The sequence below is a fragment of the Pelodiscus sinensis genome, chromosome 19 (assembly GCF_052426305.1).
Source record: "Pelodiscus sinensis isolate ZL-2025 chromosome 19, ASM5242630v1, whole genome shotgun sequence".
In the NCBI taxonomy this organism is placed as follows: Eukaryota; Metazoa; Chordata; order Testudines; family Trionychidae; genus Pelodiscus; species Pelodiscus sinensis.
The window spans coordinates 27,564,039-27,582,417 of NC_143070.1; the positions used below are offsets into that span (position 1 = coordinate 27,564,039).

The 18,379-nt window shown below is 51.4% G+C and overlaps 1 protein-coding gene and 1 non-coding gene across 2 annotated transcripts; both read left to right on the forward strand.

Annotated features, from left to right (window-relative positions):
- Positions 1-1,501: 1,501 nt before the first annotated feature.
- Positions 1,502-16,108, forward strand: LOC149522605 (uncharacterized). Its single transcript, XM_089770910.1, has 10 exons — positions 1,502-1,884; positions 2,233-2,688; positions 6,043-6,138; positions 6,725-6,937; positions 7,246-7,268; positions 7,941-8,056; positions 8,612-8,671; positions 10,602-10,802; positions 13,414-13,527; positions 13,814-16,108. Exons 1-10 carry the CDS (start codon positions 1,756-1,758, stop codon positions 15,055-15,057), a joined length of 2,652 nt encoding a protein of 883 aa, XP_089627036.1. The 5' UTR covers positions 1,502-1,755; the 3' UTR covers positions 15,058-16,108.
- Positions 16,109-18,306: 2,198 nt separating this feature from the next.
- TRNAQ-CUG (transfer RNA glutamine (anticodon CUG)) lies at positions 18,307-18,379 on the forward strand. Its single transcript has one exon. It is a non-coding gene; the product is annotated as a tRNA-Gln (tRNA).

Consider the following 18,379-nt stretch of genomic DNA (forward strand, 5'->3'; position numbering starts at 1 on the left):
TGTGGCCCTGGCACCCGCCCTTGTGCTGGTGTGGAGGAGCCCTGTGGCATCACATGGACCCCAGAATCCACCATGCTGGGCTGATCAGTTCCCAGACCTGTGTGCGTAAGCAGCGAGAATGAGGCTTGTGAAGAATTCATTGTGTTTGACTTGTGATGTTGACAGATAAAGTAACAGTTGAGTATTTATGTGTATCTAGTTACATGCTTTCAGTTGCAGTTTTACCATGTTCAATTTTCACAGCAGTGGGAAATGCTAGGGGGAGGGGCAGGCAATACTTGGCTCAGACAGTTGCTATTCAGTGACAGACACTGAGATTCAAACAGGAAAATCTTTATTATTAAACCACAAATTGTTAATGTGACTCTCAAAACAGACTAAGTCAAAGTCCTTAAGCATAAGAAATTCTCAAGCAGCCTGGCTCTTCCTGGGCCTGAGTGTAACTTTCAGTTACTATGAAGGGAAAGATTTTCCCCTCGGTTTGTGAGTGGACAGTGAAATCGAGGTTCGCTGGCATCTGCTCCCTCCAAGCCCAGTGACACCCAATTCTCAGGCCAAACGCTTATCCCAGCTGGAATCCATGTTTCCGGGGCCCGATCCTGACGTGCGCTCAGGCTGCTTGGCTCGTTCTAAAGGAGCCTCAGTGTCCATGGCGCTGCCGATGTTAATGACTTTACGGGTCCCGCACAGGAGCGGCCGGGCCGGGTCAGACAAAGGCCCCCCCAGCCCCGTGTCCTGTCTGCCCAGTGCCCAGTGCGGGTGCCCCAGGGGGCGGGAACAGAACAGGGATCCCCAGTGACCCGCCCCCTGCGGCCCGTTCCCAGCGTCCTGCAAACAGAGCCCAGGGGCACTTCAGTGCCGCTTTGCAGGATATTGGGGTGTCTGCCAAAGCCCCGTGGGATGAGTTGGGAGATTTGGAGGGGGTGGGGCGGGCTCGCAGGAAGGGCTGTGAGGGGCTTGCAGGGGAGTTGCAGGGGGATTGTCACGGTCGCGGGGGGGGGCCGCAGGGGCTCCCTGCCCAGGGCGAGGACCCGGCGCCCCCCCCCGCAGGTGACACGTTCTGGGCCCGAGCCCGGCCGAGTCCGCGCGCTCCCGCCCCCTGGCCCGAGAGGCGGGTCCGTGTCTCGGCCGGAGGGGGGAGGCGGCAGCAGGCGCGTCACTGGGTTCCGCGCGCTCATTGGTTGGTGGAGCTCCGGCCCCGCCCCCTTCCGAGTCCCTGCCCCGCCGAGTCTCTGGGCAGCCCCGTCACTCCCGGCGGGACAGAGGGGCCAGGGGAATCCCCGTCAGAGCAAGGGGCGGGGCAATTCATGTCACTGATGATGCGGCCACGGGGGCGGGCAATTGTGCGTCACTGGGGCGTGACAGCCCGGGGAACCCCTGTCAATCGGAGCGAGAGCAAGGGGCGGAGCAAGCAACGTCACAGTGGGGGGCGGGGTCCGCTGGGCACCAGCTGCGGCCAGGGGCTGCCACGGGGAGCGCTGAGGGCGCCGGGATGCAGAGACAGGGGAGGGGCGGGGGGAGGGGCAGGGGTTGCACCGCGGCGGGGGAGGGGGGCGCTGCCGGGTGTCAGGCTGCGAGGGGGCGCATGGGACTCGGGGGAGATCGGACCCGTGGGAAAGGGCAGCGCATCGCCCCGGCCCGGCTCCCAGCAGCGGAAGCAGCATCTGCCCGGGGCCTGGGGGCGTGGCCAGGCATGTCTCGGTCTGAGCTAAGCCCGGGCGCTGGATTCTGATCGGAATCACTGACCCGTTGCGCATGCGCGGTCTGACCGGGCCCGCCCCATTCCGAACCCCGCGGCCGGGTTTTCAGCGCGTTCCCGACTGTGCTCAGGCCCCGCCCACCTCGCAGCGGCCTGCAGCAGCGTCACGCGCCGCGCGCCCTGAGGTGGGAGCCGTTGTGAGGGGCCGTTGGCGCCGTTACTCACTGCGGGCGAGAGTGGGGAGGGCGGGGAATTGGCGCGTCACAAACACTCAGCTCCGCGCGTGCTCCCCCCCCCCCACCTCGGGCTTCCTGATGCTCCCGCCGGGCTCGGGGTGTTTGCGGGGGCGGGGCGGGGCTGTGAGGGGGCTGCAGAGTGTGCGGGGGGGGGATTTAAACACAGGGTGGGGAGGGGCAAAGAGACCGGGGGGGGGGTCTGGCTGGGGTAGGGGGCTGAGGGGCCCGGGGGGGGGGGTGAGCGAAGCTTTGGGGGACTTTTTTGGTTTTTATTTTTGATTTTTTTTGTATCCTCAGTGCTGGTGCCTCAGACCCCCCCCCCCCCGACCTGCCCCCCCATTGCTGAGCTCAGGGAAGTGGCTTCCCAGCCCAGAGGCAGCCATGGCTGCAGAGAGCCCCGTGGAAAGTGTCCGGGAGGAAGCGCCGCGTCCCGTCTGTCTGGAGGATTTCACAGCCCCTGTCACTCTGGAGTGTGGGCACAATTCCTGCCAGGCCCCCCTCAGCCCTCAGGGCAGAGACACTGAGCAGCAGGGACCCCTCCGGCCCAACCGGCAGCTGGCAAACGTGATGGAACTAGCCAAGCCGCTGAGTTTCCAGGCAGCACAGAGAGCAAGATGGGACGGGGTGTGTGGGGAGCACCAGGAGGCTCTGAAGCTGTTCTGTGAAGAGGATCAAACTCCCATCTGTGTGGGGGGTGACAGATCCCAGGCTCACATGGTGGTGCCCTTACAGGAAGCTGCCCAGGACTACAAGGTACAGAGTTACTGTCCAGTGTGTTTTAATTACAGTGTTAGTTCACTGACAGTTACCAGGCACAGTTGTGACACAGCTCTGTAAAGCCTACAAGAGATGCTGTAAAAAGTAAATGTTCTGGCTTTGTGGCAACTTACGTAAGATACCTGATGTGGGAAATGTTTCTCTGAGGCTCTGAATCCTGAAACCCAGCCCTCACTGGTGACAGGGGGGGGTGTTTGCACAGGGGACGGTGTTAACAATCAGGGTATGTCTACACTACAGCACTAATTCGAACTAACTTAATTCGAATTAGTTAATTTGAACTAAGCTAATTTGAACTAGTGCATCTAAAAACTAGTTCGAATTAGCATTTTGCTAATTCAAACTAGTATGTCCACATTGAGTGGACCCTGAACCAAAGTTAAGGCTGGCCGGAAGCAGTGCCGGCAGGGCATCACGTTAGGACTTAAGAGTATGGAGCTGCTTCCTCAGGCTAGCCGAGGGCTGTGCTTCAAGGGACCCGAACCCCACCCCAGACAGACAGTTCAGGGTTCCCCGCTTGCTTGTCTACCTCGATGAGGGACAGCAATGCAGTCCTGGCTTGGAGTGCCCTGAGTGCCCACACTCGGCACATCACAGCACTCGGCCATCAGCCCGGCTGCACTTGCCGCAGGCTGCCATCCGGGGGGGTCAATCGGGGGGCTACAGGAGAGTTTCCATCCCGAGGAGCCCGCAGAGCCACCCCAGTCCTCCTCATCGGGGGCTCATACTCCATTCCTCCCTCACATCCTTCCACTTACCCGTCCCTAGCCCCCCTTCCTGATGTACAAAATAAAGGACACGTGTGGTCAAAAATAGAAACTCTCTTTATTTAACAAAACTGGGGGAGACTGGGAAAAGGAGGTGGGAGAGGGGAAGAGAGAGGGTGGGAGAGGGGAGGAGGGAGCTGGAAGGGGGAAGCCAGGGGAACGAGGAGGGGAATACAGATGTGATCTCCTCACCCCAGAAAAGAGATTTTGGCCTTGGAAAGGGTTCAGAAAAGGGCAACTAAAATGATCAGGGGTTTGGAACAGGTCCCATATGAAGAGAGGCTAAAGAGACTGGGACTTTTCAGCTTAGAAAAGAGAAGACTGAGGGGGGATATGATAGAGATCTATAAAAGCATGAGTGGTGTGGAGAGGGTGCATAAAGAAAAGTTCTTCATTAGTTCCCATAATAGAAGGCCTAGAGGACACCAAATGAAATGAATGGATAGCAGGCTTCAAACTAATAACAGACAGTTCTTCTTCACAAAGCAAATAGTCAACCTGTGGAACTCCTTGCCGCAGGCTAGAACTATAACAGAGTTTAAAGAGAAGTTAGATAAAGTCATGGAGATTAGGTCCATGGAGTGGTATTAGCCAGGGGATAGAAATGGTGTCCCTGGCCTCTGTTTGTGGAAGGCTGGAGATGGCATGAGACAAATGGCTTGGTCATTGTCTTGGGTCCATCCCTTCCAGGGTACCTAGTGTTGGCCGCTGTCGGCAGACAGGGTACTGAGCTAGATGGACCTTTGGTCTGACCCAGTACAGCCATTCTTATGTTCTAAGCTCAGGGTCGGGTCTCACTGGACCACCTTGATTTTCATGCAAACCTGCTCCTAGGTGGCCAGGCTGGCAGCTGTCCTGCCCTAGATGGCCACTTTCCTGTGCCTAGTGTGGAGGTCGTGGACGTTGGACTCCTCCCCCCAAACCTGGATGAAGTCCACAATCTCCGCACTAGACCAGGCGGGCACCCACCTTTTGCAGCCCCGGGCAGACTCCTGGGAGCCGCCAGCCTGGTCCCGGGAAGAGGCGGAGTGCTGGGTGGCAGCGGGTGACTGGCTCATGACATGCCAGGTGCAGGGTCTGCTGGCTGGGTGCTGGGAGGCTTGCACCTGGCATGGGCACCGTAGCCAGACCGTGCCCCTTTAAGGGCTCCAGGGCCGGGAGGGGGGCAGATGAGTTTCCCTGGTGGTGCCCAGAGTGGCCACCAGGGCAAGCTGGGAAGGGCTAGCCTCCCACTAGTTAGAATTAAGTGGCTACACAGCCCTTAATTCGAACTAGGCGTTAATCCTCGTAGAATGAGGTTTACCTAGTTCGAATTAAGCGCTCCGCTGGTTCGAATTAAGTTCGAACTAGCGGTTTGCCTGTCTAGTGCCTATGAAAGTTAATTCGAACTAACAGCTGTTAGTTCAAATTAAATTTGTAGTGTAGACATACCCTCGGAGAGGTTTAGATCGCAGGAGGTACAAGCCACTCTGTCAGTGAGCTGCCTTGGGATTGGAGAAGAGGAGGTTACAAGCTCTTAATGATTGGAAGAACAATCTGTCATTTGCCTTATAGATCCGCAATGGCAGCAGGGACCTGCAGAACATCCAGCAAGGGAAAATCCCTTCTCTGAGCAGGTCACAGTCCACTTAGACAAACTGTGGGAAGGGAAGGTGGGGCAGCACCTAGTCGCTCATAGTCGCCAAGCATGTCAGGGATAGAGTTTAGCACCGTACCCTGTTAGACCTACACTGCTCCCTGCCCCTCAGCATCACTGAATAGTGATGAAGTGTGGCCCTTTAGGAGGAAAAGATGCCTTGATAAAGCCCTAGGTCCAGCAGGGAGTGAAGGTTTCTAATAGGGATACTGAACTTCTGAGGTGCTCCGTGAGGGGTTAAACTTCAATGCAGCCACTGACACTAGATGAGGTTGCTGGGCTGCATGCTGTGCGGGGCCCCGAGCGCCTTCACTCCACCCATAGCAGGACTTCAGGAAGTGCAGGTCCATGCCAGACACAACTAGGATTCAACTGGATTGTAGCAAGAGTTCAAACTGGTTAACTGAAGAGCTAATGCTTATCGGTGCCAGTTACTGGTTAAACTCCCCACTGCCCCAGCAGTGCCTGGTTCCCTCTGGCAGCTAACATCAGTCTGCAGCTGCTGGGAGTTCCCATCAGCCAGCTGTCCTTGTGGCCACCCCCGGCAGACCTCGCGAGAGATCCCTGGCCCAGGAGAGCCCATTTCCGCTACCAGCCCTACCTGTCAGCAGGTTAAAAAACTCCTGTCTCTGATAAAATTGTGATCAGTTACATAATTAGTATTGTTAAGCATTTTTACCTCCCTAATCCCCACCTGCTTCATTCTTTATAAAGGTGCCACCACTGATCCTTCCCCCACCCTTGTAGGTGTCCTGCTGCATCTTCAGTCTCTTCTTGTGTCTTTTTCTATGGACACAACCATGTCCAGGGCAGAGTCCCTGCTGAAGAGGGGCAGAGCTCCACAAAACTTGGACTCTCTTAAAGGCAGACAAATGGGCTCCCGACATCTGATGGGGTTTGCCCCTGTGCTTATCTCTGTTTCTTCAGGAAAAATTGGAGGCCCATTTGAAGACTCTGAGGGAAGAGAGAGAAAAGGTGCTAGGAAGGAAAACAACAGCAGAAGGGACACGCCAGGAGTATCTGGTAGGTGCGTGTGGTTTGAAACAGCAGGGACTGGCAGTGGGAGGACTGTTAGGAGGCAGACTCGTGTGGCCTTGGTGACATTGGGCTTGTTTGTGTTTCTCCTGGATTGTGGATTGCAGGGTGAGATCCATGTGTAGACAGGCCCTGAGCATCCATGTCAGCACATGAGTTAATGTCCAGCCTTTGTAGCTTTCCCAGAAATCCTCCTCAAGGGAGCCGAGTGTCCCCCTAAAGGGTTGTCTGCTCACTTGGTGTATTAACATGTTTCTCCTTTTTCCTTCCTGGGTATCTCTGTCAGGCTATTGCTGAGTCTTGCCTCGTGCTGCTCAGGGTCTGAATTTCCAGAGCCCATGAATATCAAAAGATGCTGCCCATGACAGACATGGGAACATCCCTTTCAGAGGGACACAGGGCCCAAAGGAGATGCTGGGAGAGCCACCTCTGCCTACTAACCACAAAGTACAGTCAAATGTGACACATTTTAGGCTTTTCCAAGAAATTCTCCCTGCTTCACACTCAGCTCTCCCTGAAAGGGCCCTGGGCTCCATTCATGCCCTTGACCAACCCTTTCCCAGTTTCCATACAGAAATGGACCCAAGCCGAGAGGCAGATGATTGTGGCCGAGTTTCAGCAGCTGCGGCAGTTCCTGGAGGAACAAGAGCGACTCCTGCTGGCCCAGCTAGAGAAGCTGGACGAGGCGATTGAGAGGCTCCAGACTGACACGGTCGGGAAACTCTCTGCCCAGATTTCCCATCTCAGCAAGGGGAAGTGTCAGAAGCCAGCGAGTGAATTCCTGCAGGTGAGACTGAGGGAGAAACGTCCCAGCTCCCCATACAGGGAAGGGAGGCTCCTGAATCACAAGTGCTGAGGTCCAGCCATTAGATCTGGGTGTAACTCCATGTGCATTGCTGCCATGTGAGTAACTGCCATGCTTTGTAAAGTTACAGGCACAGAGCTACTAGAGATCGTAAAGCCCCATTTGCTCAGGGGATCCATGTTCCTGGGGTCAGAGCAGGGACTCTCTTCCCATGTTTGCAAAATCCCTTCCCTGAGGTCCCCTGTGTGTGTCCAATGGGGCTGAGAGTCTTTTCTCTGTCTTTTTTCTAGGACGTCAGGAGCACCCTGAGTAGGTACGTGGCTCTCACTCCCCTCACGCTGCACAGCTCAGGGAAAGAGCTTGGAGCTGATGTTAGCACCACATCTCCACAGGGTGCTAAGAGGCAGATGTTAGAGATGAATATCTCTGACTCATTTAATTCTGCGGGTCGCACCCTCACACAGCAGACTCTGGAATTCCCCATTCAGGGCACAGTCTGACTTCAAGTGTTTCCTGGAGCTGTCACCTCCGTGGGGACTGTGGGGTGGAACATGGGCCTGTCACTGCTGTGCACTGGGCACATTCAGCCCAGGGCAGCAAGGACCAAGAGTCTGTCCCACCTGAGGGCTGTTTGGAGACCTGTGTGGAAGGAGCTGGGGACGGAAGAGCTGGTGTCTCACTCTAGTCCCTACTAGACAGATTCCTTCAGCCTTTCACCTGGGAACCTCCTGTCCCTCAACGCCTAGAGGCCAAGGAGTGAGTTGGTCATGAAGACTCAATTCCCCTTTTGTCCCCCAGCCAGGCTCCCCAGGACAGAAGTGAAGAACAGCAATGGGACCTTTTAGGGGAAGGTTGCATGGCCATGGACTGTGTTGCTGGGAAAATTGGAGGAATTCTGACTCCAGGCCTGTTAGAGCTGAGACTCACTAGCCAGAACTTATCAGCAGTAAATGAAATACAATCACATGGAATTGTTTCTGTCCAGGTGTGAGACAGAGCAGTTCCAGGTGCCGGAAGAGATTTCTCTTGAACTAGAAGAACAAGTCAGAGGTTTCTCCCAGAAAACGATTGCTCTGTCGGAGACTCTGAGGGAGTTCAAAGGTACCTAGAAGGGATGGCAGAGGGGAAACTGGCTCAAGTATCTGAGACCATTGAATCTGGCCTATGAAGCCAACCTGCCCCTGCCTCAGTTCCCACATGGAGAATGACGGCCCCATCACACTGCTCTCCTTAGAGACACTGAGCGAACAGACCCAACTGCTTGCAGATAGAGCCAGGGGTTTGCAAACTCTGAACCTCCCATTCAGAGATCAAAATGGCCAAAGTTACTGTGATGGCCACGTGTTCCGCCACCACAGCTCCACGTTATGACAAGAGGCAGTAAGTGAATGAGAAACCAAGTGGGAGGGGGTGAGGAGGGAAAAGTAAATTTCACTTACAGCTTCTTTCCTGGGACAGGTTGCGGGGATGTTGGTTCCATTGCTGGGAGGTGCCCGAGTGAGAGAGAGAATGAAAGTTTCAGACTCTTTCATACTCAATTCCTGAGTGTGTGTCTGTCTGGTCTCTGATACAATTGAAATGCAGAGTTCAGAGAGGGTACATTGTTATAAATAGGAGAGCCTGGAATCTCACCTCTCTTATCCCTTCCCCCACCAGACACTCTGCCCTCTGCACTGGAGAGAGCAAAAGGAAAGTCCCTGGGAGCTTTCAGACAAGGTGAGTTTGCAGGTGGAAATTCTTTAAATGATGAGAAAATTCTAGTGAAAACATCTTCATGGGATTGTCATTGAAGTTATCAACCAAACCCAGTGACCATGGTGCACACAGCCCCAGGGGCGCTGCATGGAGACCTGCAGACACTTAGAGAAACAGTGATCTATGAGGTATGATGCTAAATGGGTGAAGTTAAAGCCCACAATGGACAGCACCTTTAAGCTCAGATTACACTGCTCAGTCAGTTTCAATATGGGGTTGATTTCCAGCAATAAATAGTCTGAGAGCTGACTGGCTTCCACTACAGGCAGTCCCCAGGTTACGTACAAGATAGGGACTGTAAGTTTGTTCTTAAGTTGAATTTGTATGTAAGTCGGAACTGGTACATATTGTAGGGGAAACTCTAGCCAAACATTTCTCCAGAGCTCAGTTTTATTTTCCCACACCTCACTTCCCTCAGTCCTTTATTCTCAAGCTGAGGTGTCTGCTGAGAAAAGCCGCTCCGCATCTCCCTGGTCCGCTGGGGGGGGTGGGCGCTAGCTTCTTGTCTCCCTGGTCTACTGGGGGAAGCAGCTAGTGCGGGGTTGCCTCACCCCGTTTGTAAGTAGGGATCCGATGTAAGTTGGATCCATGTAACCCGGGGACTGCCTGTATATCAGTTCATTCAAGGCAAGAAACTGCTGGATCCCCAAGGGCTGTTACGTCTAGTGCAGGCCTGGGTAAAATACAGCCCATGGGTCGGATCCACCCTACCAAGCCATTGGATCCAGCCCACAGATGCCACTCCCCATCTCAAGTCACTCAGAAATCAACTGTGAGCCTGGAGGGGAGGGGGGAAGGCTTCAGGCACTGCTTCCACCCCCGGGACAATCTCATTGGCCAGTTTCTGGCGAGAAACAAAGCACCGTGCCCCCTTCCCTCTGGGTCATAATTATTCATACACCCTCATGGCCCTGCAGCCTGTGAGAGGGTTGGGCAGGCTCCCTGCCTTCCTGAGGTGCTTGGCCTCTGGCCAGGAGTCACTCACATAAGTCTCCTGTCCAGAGCTTGCCTCTGCCACCCCAACTTCTCCCTTCCCCTCCTAATCTCTGCTCCCCACTCCTGTCCCGCACTCTGCATACCCAAACTCTGTCCTCCTGCTGCAGCTATATATGCAAGAGCTCTCACTGGTCAGAAACCCACAGTCCCTTATTTGTCCACAACTGAACAAAGAACTGGTGGATTCTCCATCTCTTGATGTCTTCAAGTCACTGGGGGACTTTCTAGAAAATACACCGTGGGAAAACAGAGCTTTATGCCTGGGTAACTGGACTACGTGTAATGGCTTGTGCCACTGAAGGGGTCAGACTGCATGACTGAGGGTATCTTCTGATCCCATTAATTCATGAATTTTAAGATCTCACCCTGGAAACACTCAGCACACATGTTTAATAATAAGCATCTGAATGGTGGTGTTCCTTTCCACAACACAGAGTCAGTGAAGGTGTTTATAACGTCTCTGTCAGATGAGAGAGCAAAGTTTGTGCTGCAAATCCATGAATGAAGACTAAGGGTTTCAAATACAACAGTCTACATTTAGCCTATGTCCATATTCAAGCAGATGAATATGTGGCTTGTTATAAGAAACACTGGGTGCTGAGAACTAAATCCCATTGTTGCAGAGGCAGTAATGTTGTAACTCACGCCAGGTAGAGACAGAAATAAATATGTATTTGGGATCTAACTCCTGTGTGCTGTTTATGGCATATCTAGACTAAAACTTTTGCCCACAATGGCGGAGTCTAGCATGTGTGTCACCAGGCGTACCTGTCTGTACCTGGCATGAGTTACAACATTACTGCCTCTGCAACAATGGGATTTAGTCTGGGCAGAATGGGGATGTGGAAAGGATTAAAGCCCCTTCTGAAATGTCTCCCTCTTCTCCCCCTGCCAGGCTGCAGAACACCCATGTTTGTCTCCAGCTCAGCCCCCGGCCTGCAGAGCCAGGGACAGGAGATGGCCGTGGCAGAACCTGTGAGCTTCGAGGAGGTGGCTGTGTGTTTCTCTGAGGAGGAATGGGCTCTGCTGGACCCAGGCCAGAGAGCCCTCTACAGGGATGTGATGCAGGAGAATTATGAGGCTGTGAACTGGCTGAGTGAGGATTCCTGTCCTTTTGGGTAACAGCAGCTGGGTGGGGTCTGGAGCATCTGGGTTGGGTTTGGTTCAGGGTTATTCATTGCCTCTGCCTCCAATGTCAGGAGTATCTGCCCCAGTAGTCCTGGCTCTTCTGTGAAAGACTGTCCCCTCCGTGCTCCCTCCCAGGGAAAACAGATTCAGGTCTCATTCCACTTCCCCCCCATCTTGCTCATCTTGTGCTTTGACCAGAGGTGTGAGTGGAAGGGCTCAGGCAGGAACAGCAGGTACCAGAGGTCTGGGTCTGGGTCTGTCTGCTGTTAGTGGCTGCAGGGTCCCCTTGTGGCAGTGTGCTCAGGCACTGGAAGGAGAGTGCGGTTGCCAGAGTCCTTCCCTGCCTCTAGCTAATCTCTGTGACATGCTGGTACTTGTCAGTGAGAGGGGCTGGATGCTGGCGCTGAGGGAGGGTGGATGAGGCAGTTCACGCTCTGCGAGTATTTTGTCTGAGGTAGCTCTGTAGTAGAGAAACGTGAGCAGAGCTCCCCTTGCATTTCAGGCACAGGCTGGGTCTCCTTTCAAAAGTTCAACTTCATTCTCTCTGGGGCTCACTTGTCTCTCTGTGCAGCGGAGATAAATCATGTCACCTGTCTTGTATTTTTATATCTTCAGGTAGGAACTTTTTCTTCCTGTGTGAATGTCTGGGTTCATGCTCAGGAGACCTGTGTTCAGTTTTCTGCCTGTCAAAGTCCTCCTGTGTGACCTTGATCAAGTCCCTTAGACTCTCTGTGTGCGGTCAGCTCTCTCTTTACTAGCTTTTATAGAGTGTCCCTGTTTCTCAGGGCTGGGCAGGATACTTACACTAAAGAGGGGTGATGCTTAGCTCCATAGGAGCACTGCAATAGCACAGTGTGGTCCTGATTTAAACCAGAGTTCCCAGGTGCTGCTGTGATTGATAATTTTGCTTCCTGCAGTGACTGCAGTGCCATAGGAGTTGCTACTAGCACCACAGAGCGTTGATATGGCTGTTCAGGGCTTCTGGAACCTTGATGCCAGCGGCACTGGCAGAACGTTAAGCTTATCCATGCAGCGCACCACAGGGTTGCCGCTAAGAAAGACCCAGGCTCCATTCGGAGGCTAAGGCACTCGGCCAGGTTTATTGTGAAAGGAGCAGGGTGCTAGTGTCCCAGCACCTCAGGCACAAGTATAGTGAGACTTGTCCCTACCCAATAATGGTACCAGCTCAGTCAGCAGCTAGAACACTGCCCCTCAGCCAGTAACAACATGCCCCTCCTGTGGCTTCTCCTCTCATATTGACCAAAATAAAATGCATGTTGCGTTCCATGTGTTGCTACCCCACTTGGCCTTCTGCCTGTTTGTTTGAACAAAACATGCATATCCATTATCCCCTCATCCCGCTCTTGTGCACAAGGGTCAGTGAGCTATCTGTTAGGACCGTGTGTTTGCAGTTCCTGCAGAGAGCGGTGTGTTGATTGCCTTCCTCCTGCTCAGGAATGTGATTTCTTGGTTTGTTGATAGCAGTGCTCCACCATTCTGCCAAAGCCTGGCTTGTTTTAGTTCCAAAATAATGGAGATAAACAAGATAATCCTAGTCATCAGATCAGAATTTTCCCATTGACTCATCACACAGCACACTTCGCACAAGCTTTCTTGCAATTGTGTGACAGTGGTAGCACAATGATCTCTATTGTGGCTCTTCCGAACACTAAATGCAGGTCCGAGAAGGGGTGGAGGCAAAGCTGAGGGGAAGGCGCTCACAAGGTGCAAATGTGGCAGATTCTGTGCCTCCCTGGAGCGGCCCCAAATCAAAGGCCAGGCTCACTAGAAGAGGCAGACTGGGAAACCACACAAAGACTGCTGCTGGCAGAATAGAACCGAGGCTACAGACGGGGAGCTGAGTAACAGCCACAAGCATCAGAGAAGCAGCACGGCCCAGCTCCACCCTGGCTGGTCGCTGGAGAAGCCCAGCGCCACCCTGGGCAGCTGCGGGAAAGGCAACTGTTGTAGGCAGCTAGCAAGGCCCACCCAGACACAGGTAGTCAGGATCATAGGCAGGGCCTGAAGCAGCCTGCCAAGGATTCACTTAGCTGCTCAGACAACTTCCTCTGCCTCTTTCTGGCCCAAGTAGAACATCTGAGCCAAAGAGCAGGGGGAGCCCAGCCCACCAGCCAGGAGCTTTGTGGACAGAGCCTTGGGGAGCTAGAGCTAGTCCTTCTTCTCCCAAGTCCTAATGACCTGGCATGTGGCCGCTATAGTCTGAGCCCTGTCTGGGGGCCTTGGTGTCAGACATGCCAGCCCTCCCTAGAGCTCCCCTTGTGAGCAGTGTGTCCCTGTCCTGCCCTGAGATACTGGGGATGAGGGGGATGGAATGGGCTTTGAGGGGGACTGAATTGTACCCTAGAGAGTGCAGCAGAGTGCTCAGCTCCCCTGGGGAAAGAGCTGGGCCATTCTCAAGGTGGGGGGAGGGGATGCGCCTTTACTGCAGGTGTGTGTGTGTTCTGGGCTCTTGGAAAGGAGCCTCTCTGGATGGGTGACTCAGATCCTGACTCTGGAAGCAGCAATGGCAGAGACCTTAATGAACAAGATCAGCACTTGATTAATTACTCTCCAAACAGGATTTCCACTCTCTGAAGTTCATGTGATCTCCTGGGTGGAGCGAGAGGAGGAGTTGCAGGTCCCAGATCACCAGAGCTGTGAGGAAGGGGAGATCATCAGTGGCATCCACACAGGTGAGCAATCAGTTAAATTGCCTCAGAAACCAACTTATAGCAGGTCTTAGTTGTGTGTTTTCATGAAGTCTGTCTGATTCTTTAGCCTGTCTTCAACTTGAGCCAGAGCATGGTGGATGAGGAAAGACTGGGTTTTCTCTTCTGTGGAAGAGTTGTGAAGAAGGAGGGTGAACTCATCTCATGATAATTCAATCATTATTTGAGCGTGTGTCCCCTTTTCTATTCCTCTTTTAGAGTTTTCTTTCAGCTCATCATAGACATCTGGATTATTTCTCTATCCCAACAGGTGATGGGATGCTGACTGAGAACTGTGATCTTGTGCAGCAGGAGGGATCGGAGCAAGTGTCTCCATGTGGGATGTTACTGGAAAGACCTGAAGGGCATGTTTCCCAGATACGTGAGCAGGGAGAGACTTGTGAGAGTCAGCATAGCCCAGAAAGGCAGCATGGAAATCATCCAGAAGGGGGACAGGATAAATCCAGTCACAGGAGCCAAGGGGAGAAAAGAAACACAGAAACCATTCAACAGAAAATCCCCCATCGACCGTCACCCTGCACTTGTAGTGACTGTGAAACTCCTATTGAACATCAAAGAGCCCACACAGGAGAGAAGCCCTTCAAGTGCTCCGACTCTGGGAAAAGCTTCAGTAAGCACTTGCCCTTTACGAACCATCAAATACTACATAGAAGAGAGACACCCCATAAATGTTCTGACTGTGGGAAAAGCTTCAGTAGAAGCGATCACCTTGTTACACATAGGAGGAGACACACAGGAGAGAAACCTTTCAATTGCTCTGACTGTGGGAAAAGCTTTATTGCGAGATCAGACCTTGTTATCCATAGGAGAACTCACACAGGAGAGAAACCTTTCAATTGCTCTGACTGTGGGAAAAGCTTCCAGAAGAGGTCAAACCTTGTTACACATAGGAGGAGACACACAGGAGAGAAACCTTTCAATTGCTCTGACTGTGGGAAAAGCTTTATTGTGAGATCAGACCTTGTTATCCATAGGAGAACTCACACAGGAGAGAAACCTTTCAATTGCTCTGACTGTGGGAAAAGCTTCCAGAAGAGGTCAAACCTTGTTACACATAGGAGGAGACACACAGGAGAGAAACCTTTCAATTGCTCTGACTGTGGGAAAAGCTTTATTGCGAGATCAGTCCTTGTTATCCATAGGAGAACTCACACAGGAGAGAAACCTTTCAATTGCTTCGACTGCGGGAGATGCTTCCGTCAGAATTCACACCTGGTTAACCATAGGAGGACCCACTCAGGAGACAAACCTTTCACTTGCTCTGATTGTGGGAAAAGTTTCAGGAAAAGCGAATACCTTGTTACCCATAGGAGAACCCACACAGGAGAGAAACCTTTCCATTGCTCTGACTGCAAGAAAAGTTTCAGTACAAGTTCAGTGCTTGTTACCCATCGGAGGACCCACACAGGAGACAAACCGTTCGATTGCTCTGAGTGTGGGAAATGCTTCAGTAGACGTTCATACCTTATTAGACATAGGAGAACCCACACGTGAGAGCTACCCTTTACCTGCTCTGACTGCAGGGAAAGCTATAGTCGGTGCTCCTGCCTTACTAACCATCAGATAAAACATGCAAGAGAGTCGTCTCATAACAGCTTTGATTGCAGACAAGGCTTCAAACACAGGTCAGACTTTAACATAAGAATGGCCATACTGGGTCAGACCAAAGGTCCATCTAGCGTAGTATCCTTTCTTGCAACAGTGGCTAGTACCAGGTGCCCCAGAGGCAGTGGACCGAAGATGATGGTCAAGCAATTTGTCTCCTGCCATCCTTCTCCAGCCTTTGACAAACAGAGGCGAGGGGCACCATTCCTTACCCCCTCGCTAATACCCTTTTATGGACCTAATCTCCATGATTTTATGTAGCTCTTTTTTAACCCCTGTTACAGTCCTAGCCCTCACAGCCTTCTCTGGCAAGGAGTACCACAAGTTGACTGTGTGCTGTGTGAAGAACTTTCTATTATTAGTTTTAAACCTGCTACCCATTAATTTCATTTGGTGTCCTCTAGTTCTTATATTATGGGAACAAGTACATAGTTTTTCTTTATTCACTCTCTCCCCACCACTCATGATTTTATATACCTCTATCATATCCCCCTCAGTCCCTTCTTTCTGAACTGAAAAGTCTCAGTCTCTTTAGCCTCTCCTCATATGGGACCCATTCCAAACCCCTAATCATTTTAGTTGCTCTTTTCTGAACTATTTTAATGCCAAAATATCTTTTCTGAGGTGAGGAGACCACATCTGTACACAGTATTCAGGATGTGAGCGTGCTGTAGATTTATATACGGGCAGTAAGATATTCTTCATCTTATTTTCTGTCCCCTTTTTAATAATTCCTAACATCCTATTTGGTTTTTTGACTGCCACTGCACACTCTGGACATTTTCAGAGAACTATCCACGATAACTCCAAGTTCTCTTTCCTGATTAGTTGTAACTAAATTAGCCCCCATCATATTGTATGTATACTTAGGTTTATTTTTTCCAATGTGCATAATTTTACACTTATCCACATTAAATTTCATTTGCCATTTTGTTGTCCAGTCACTCAGTTTGGTGAGATCTTTTTTTGAAGTTCTTCATAGCCTGCTTTGGTTTTGACTATCTTGAACAGTTTAGTAACGTCTGCAAACTTGGCTATCTCACTGCTCACCCCTTTCTCTAAATCATTTATTAAGTTGAATAGGATTGGTCCTAGGACTGACTCTGGGGGAACACCACTGGTTACACCTCTCCATTCTGAAAATTTACCGTTTATTCCTACCCTTTGTTTCCTGTCTTTTAACCATTTCTCAATCCATGGAAGGATCTTCCTGGTTATCCCATGATAACTTAATTTACACAAGAGCCTTTTGTGATGGACTTTGCTAAAGGCTTTTTTGGAAATCTAAGTACACTGTATCTACTGGATCCCCCTCGTCCACGTGTGTGTTAAACATAAGACAATCTACAGATGAGAGAGAACTATTCAGCTGCTCTGACTGTGGGGAAAGCTTCAGTCAGAGCTCAACTCTTGTTATCCATTGGAGAATCTACAGTGGGAAGAAACCTAGAACCTGAGTTCCCTGTAAGCTATGTGGCCAGGTGGCTGTGCTTCAGCTTATTAAATGCCATATGAGCTTATAGGGCTTTGGTGGGGAGAGAGACCTCTACCCACAGGTCTCAACCCCAGCCCAGTTCTGCTGTGGCCAGAGGACAGTTGGCTATCCCATGGCCCCAGGCCCAGAGTTACCATGGCAGGGAGAGGTGTGTCTCCTTCCTCCCCCTTCACAGTAACACATGTGCTGGGGCAGTGAGAGCTCGTGGGAGTCTTTTCTCCTTGATGTGGCCTACATGTCAGTCCCCTCTATCTTTAAGATCACAGCCCCAGCTAGAGCCTTCAACCAGTAGTCCTAAGATTTTCCATCCATGAGCAGAGTGAATTTTTTCTTGTGCACAAAGAGTGACATCCTGTGCGCTTGTTCAGATGTGTGCCTACGTGGCACCCAAGAGTTATCGAAAGTTTTACACACACACACATGCAATTTAAATTATGGAAGAAATATACTAAACCAAAGGATAATTAGCAAGGTGCGTGACCCTACACACATGCACCCTGAAAATGTACCAGCTTGGCACGCAGTCTCATTTCCACCCAGCCTTGCTCTACCGTTCCTGCATCCATGAGCTCCCCATCTCCTGCACCCCCATCCTGTGCACCCTTTGCCACCAACCCTGCATTGTGCCCCTAACTTCTGCAGTGTTCCCTTCATCCCAACCCCTGCACTTTTCTCCCAGTCTAATCTAGTCATAGGCTGTGTCTAGACTGGCCAGTTTTTCCGGAAAATCAGCCGCTTTTCCGGAAAAACTTGCCAGCTGTCTACACTGGCCACTTGAATTTCCGCAAAAGCACTGACTTCCTACTGTAAGAAATCAGTGCTTTTTGCGGAAATACTATGCTGTTCCCATTCGGGCAAAAGTCCCTTTTGCGCAAAAGGTCCAGTGTAGACAGCTGAGATTTGTTTTCCGCAAAAAAGTCCCGCTCGCGAAAATGGCAATCGGGGCTTTTTTGTGGAAAAGCGCGTCTAGATTGACCACGGAAGCTTTTCCACAAAAGTGCTTTTGCGGAAAAGCGTTCGTGCCACTCTAGATGCTCTGTTCCGAAAATGCTTTTAACGGAAAACTTTTCCATTAAAAGCATTTCCGGAAAAGCATGCCGGTCTACACGTAGCCATAGTGTAGTAATTTGTAAAGGATAAAAAATGAATGCACCATCCCTACTCCTTGATTCTAAAGCTCATTCTGCAGTTGCAAGTTAATGACATTCAGAAGATGAATTTAGGGATATCACCAGAAAACTTTATCCAGCTCTTTTTCTTCAGACCACATTACTTCACTGTATATAGGACATAATCTAATTATAGATTATATTTTGTATAGTATCTGCATGATTTAGACACCTGTCAATCATAGAAAAGTCCCTTTAATATGTCATCAGTTGCATATTGATTTAGCATCAATAGAAGATAATCAACAGCATTAAAGTTTTAGTTGCCTCTACACAGTGCATGTGTGTGTGTGAGAGAAATAACTTCCACAGGCACAAAAATAATCATTGGCACAATCAACACTATTGATGTGATTGATGCCTACCTGCCCAGCTGCCTCCCTGCCAGGGGCTGCAGACATGTCTGCCCAGCCAATGTGAGGGGTGTGCCTTTGGGACAGAGAATTTCTGTCCCTTCTCCTTGTTTCTTGTCTCGCCCCAGTGGCCTAATGGACAAGGCACTGGCCTCTGGAGCCACAGGTTGTGGGTTCAAGTTCCACCTGGGGTA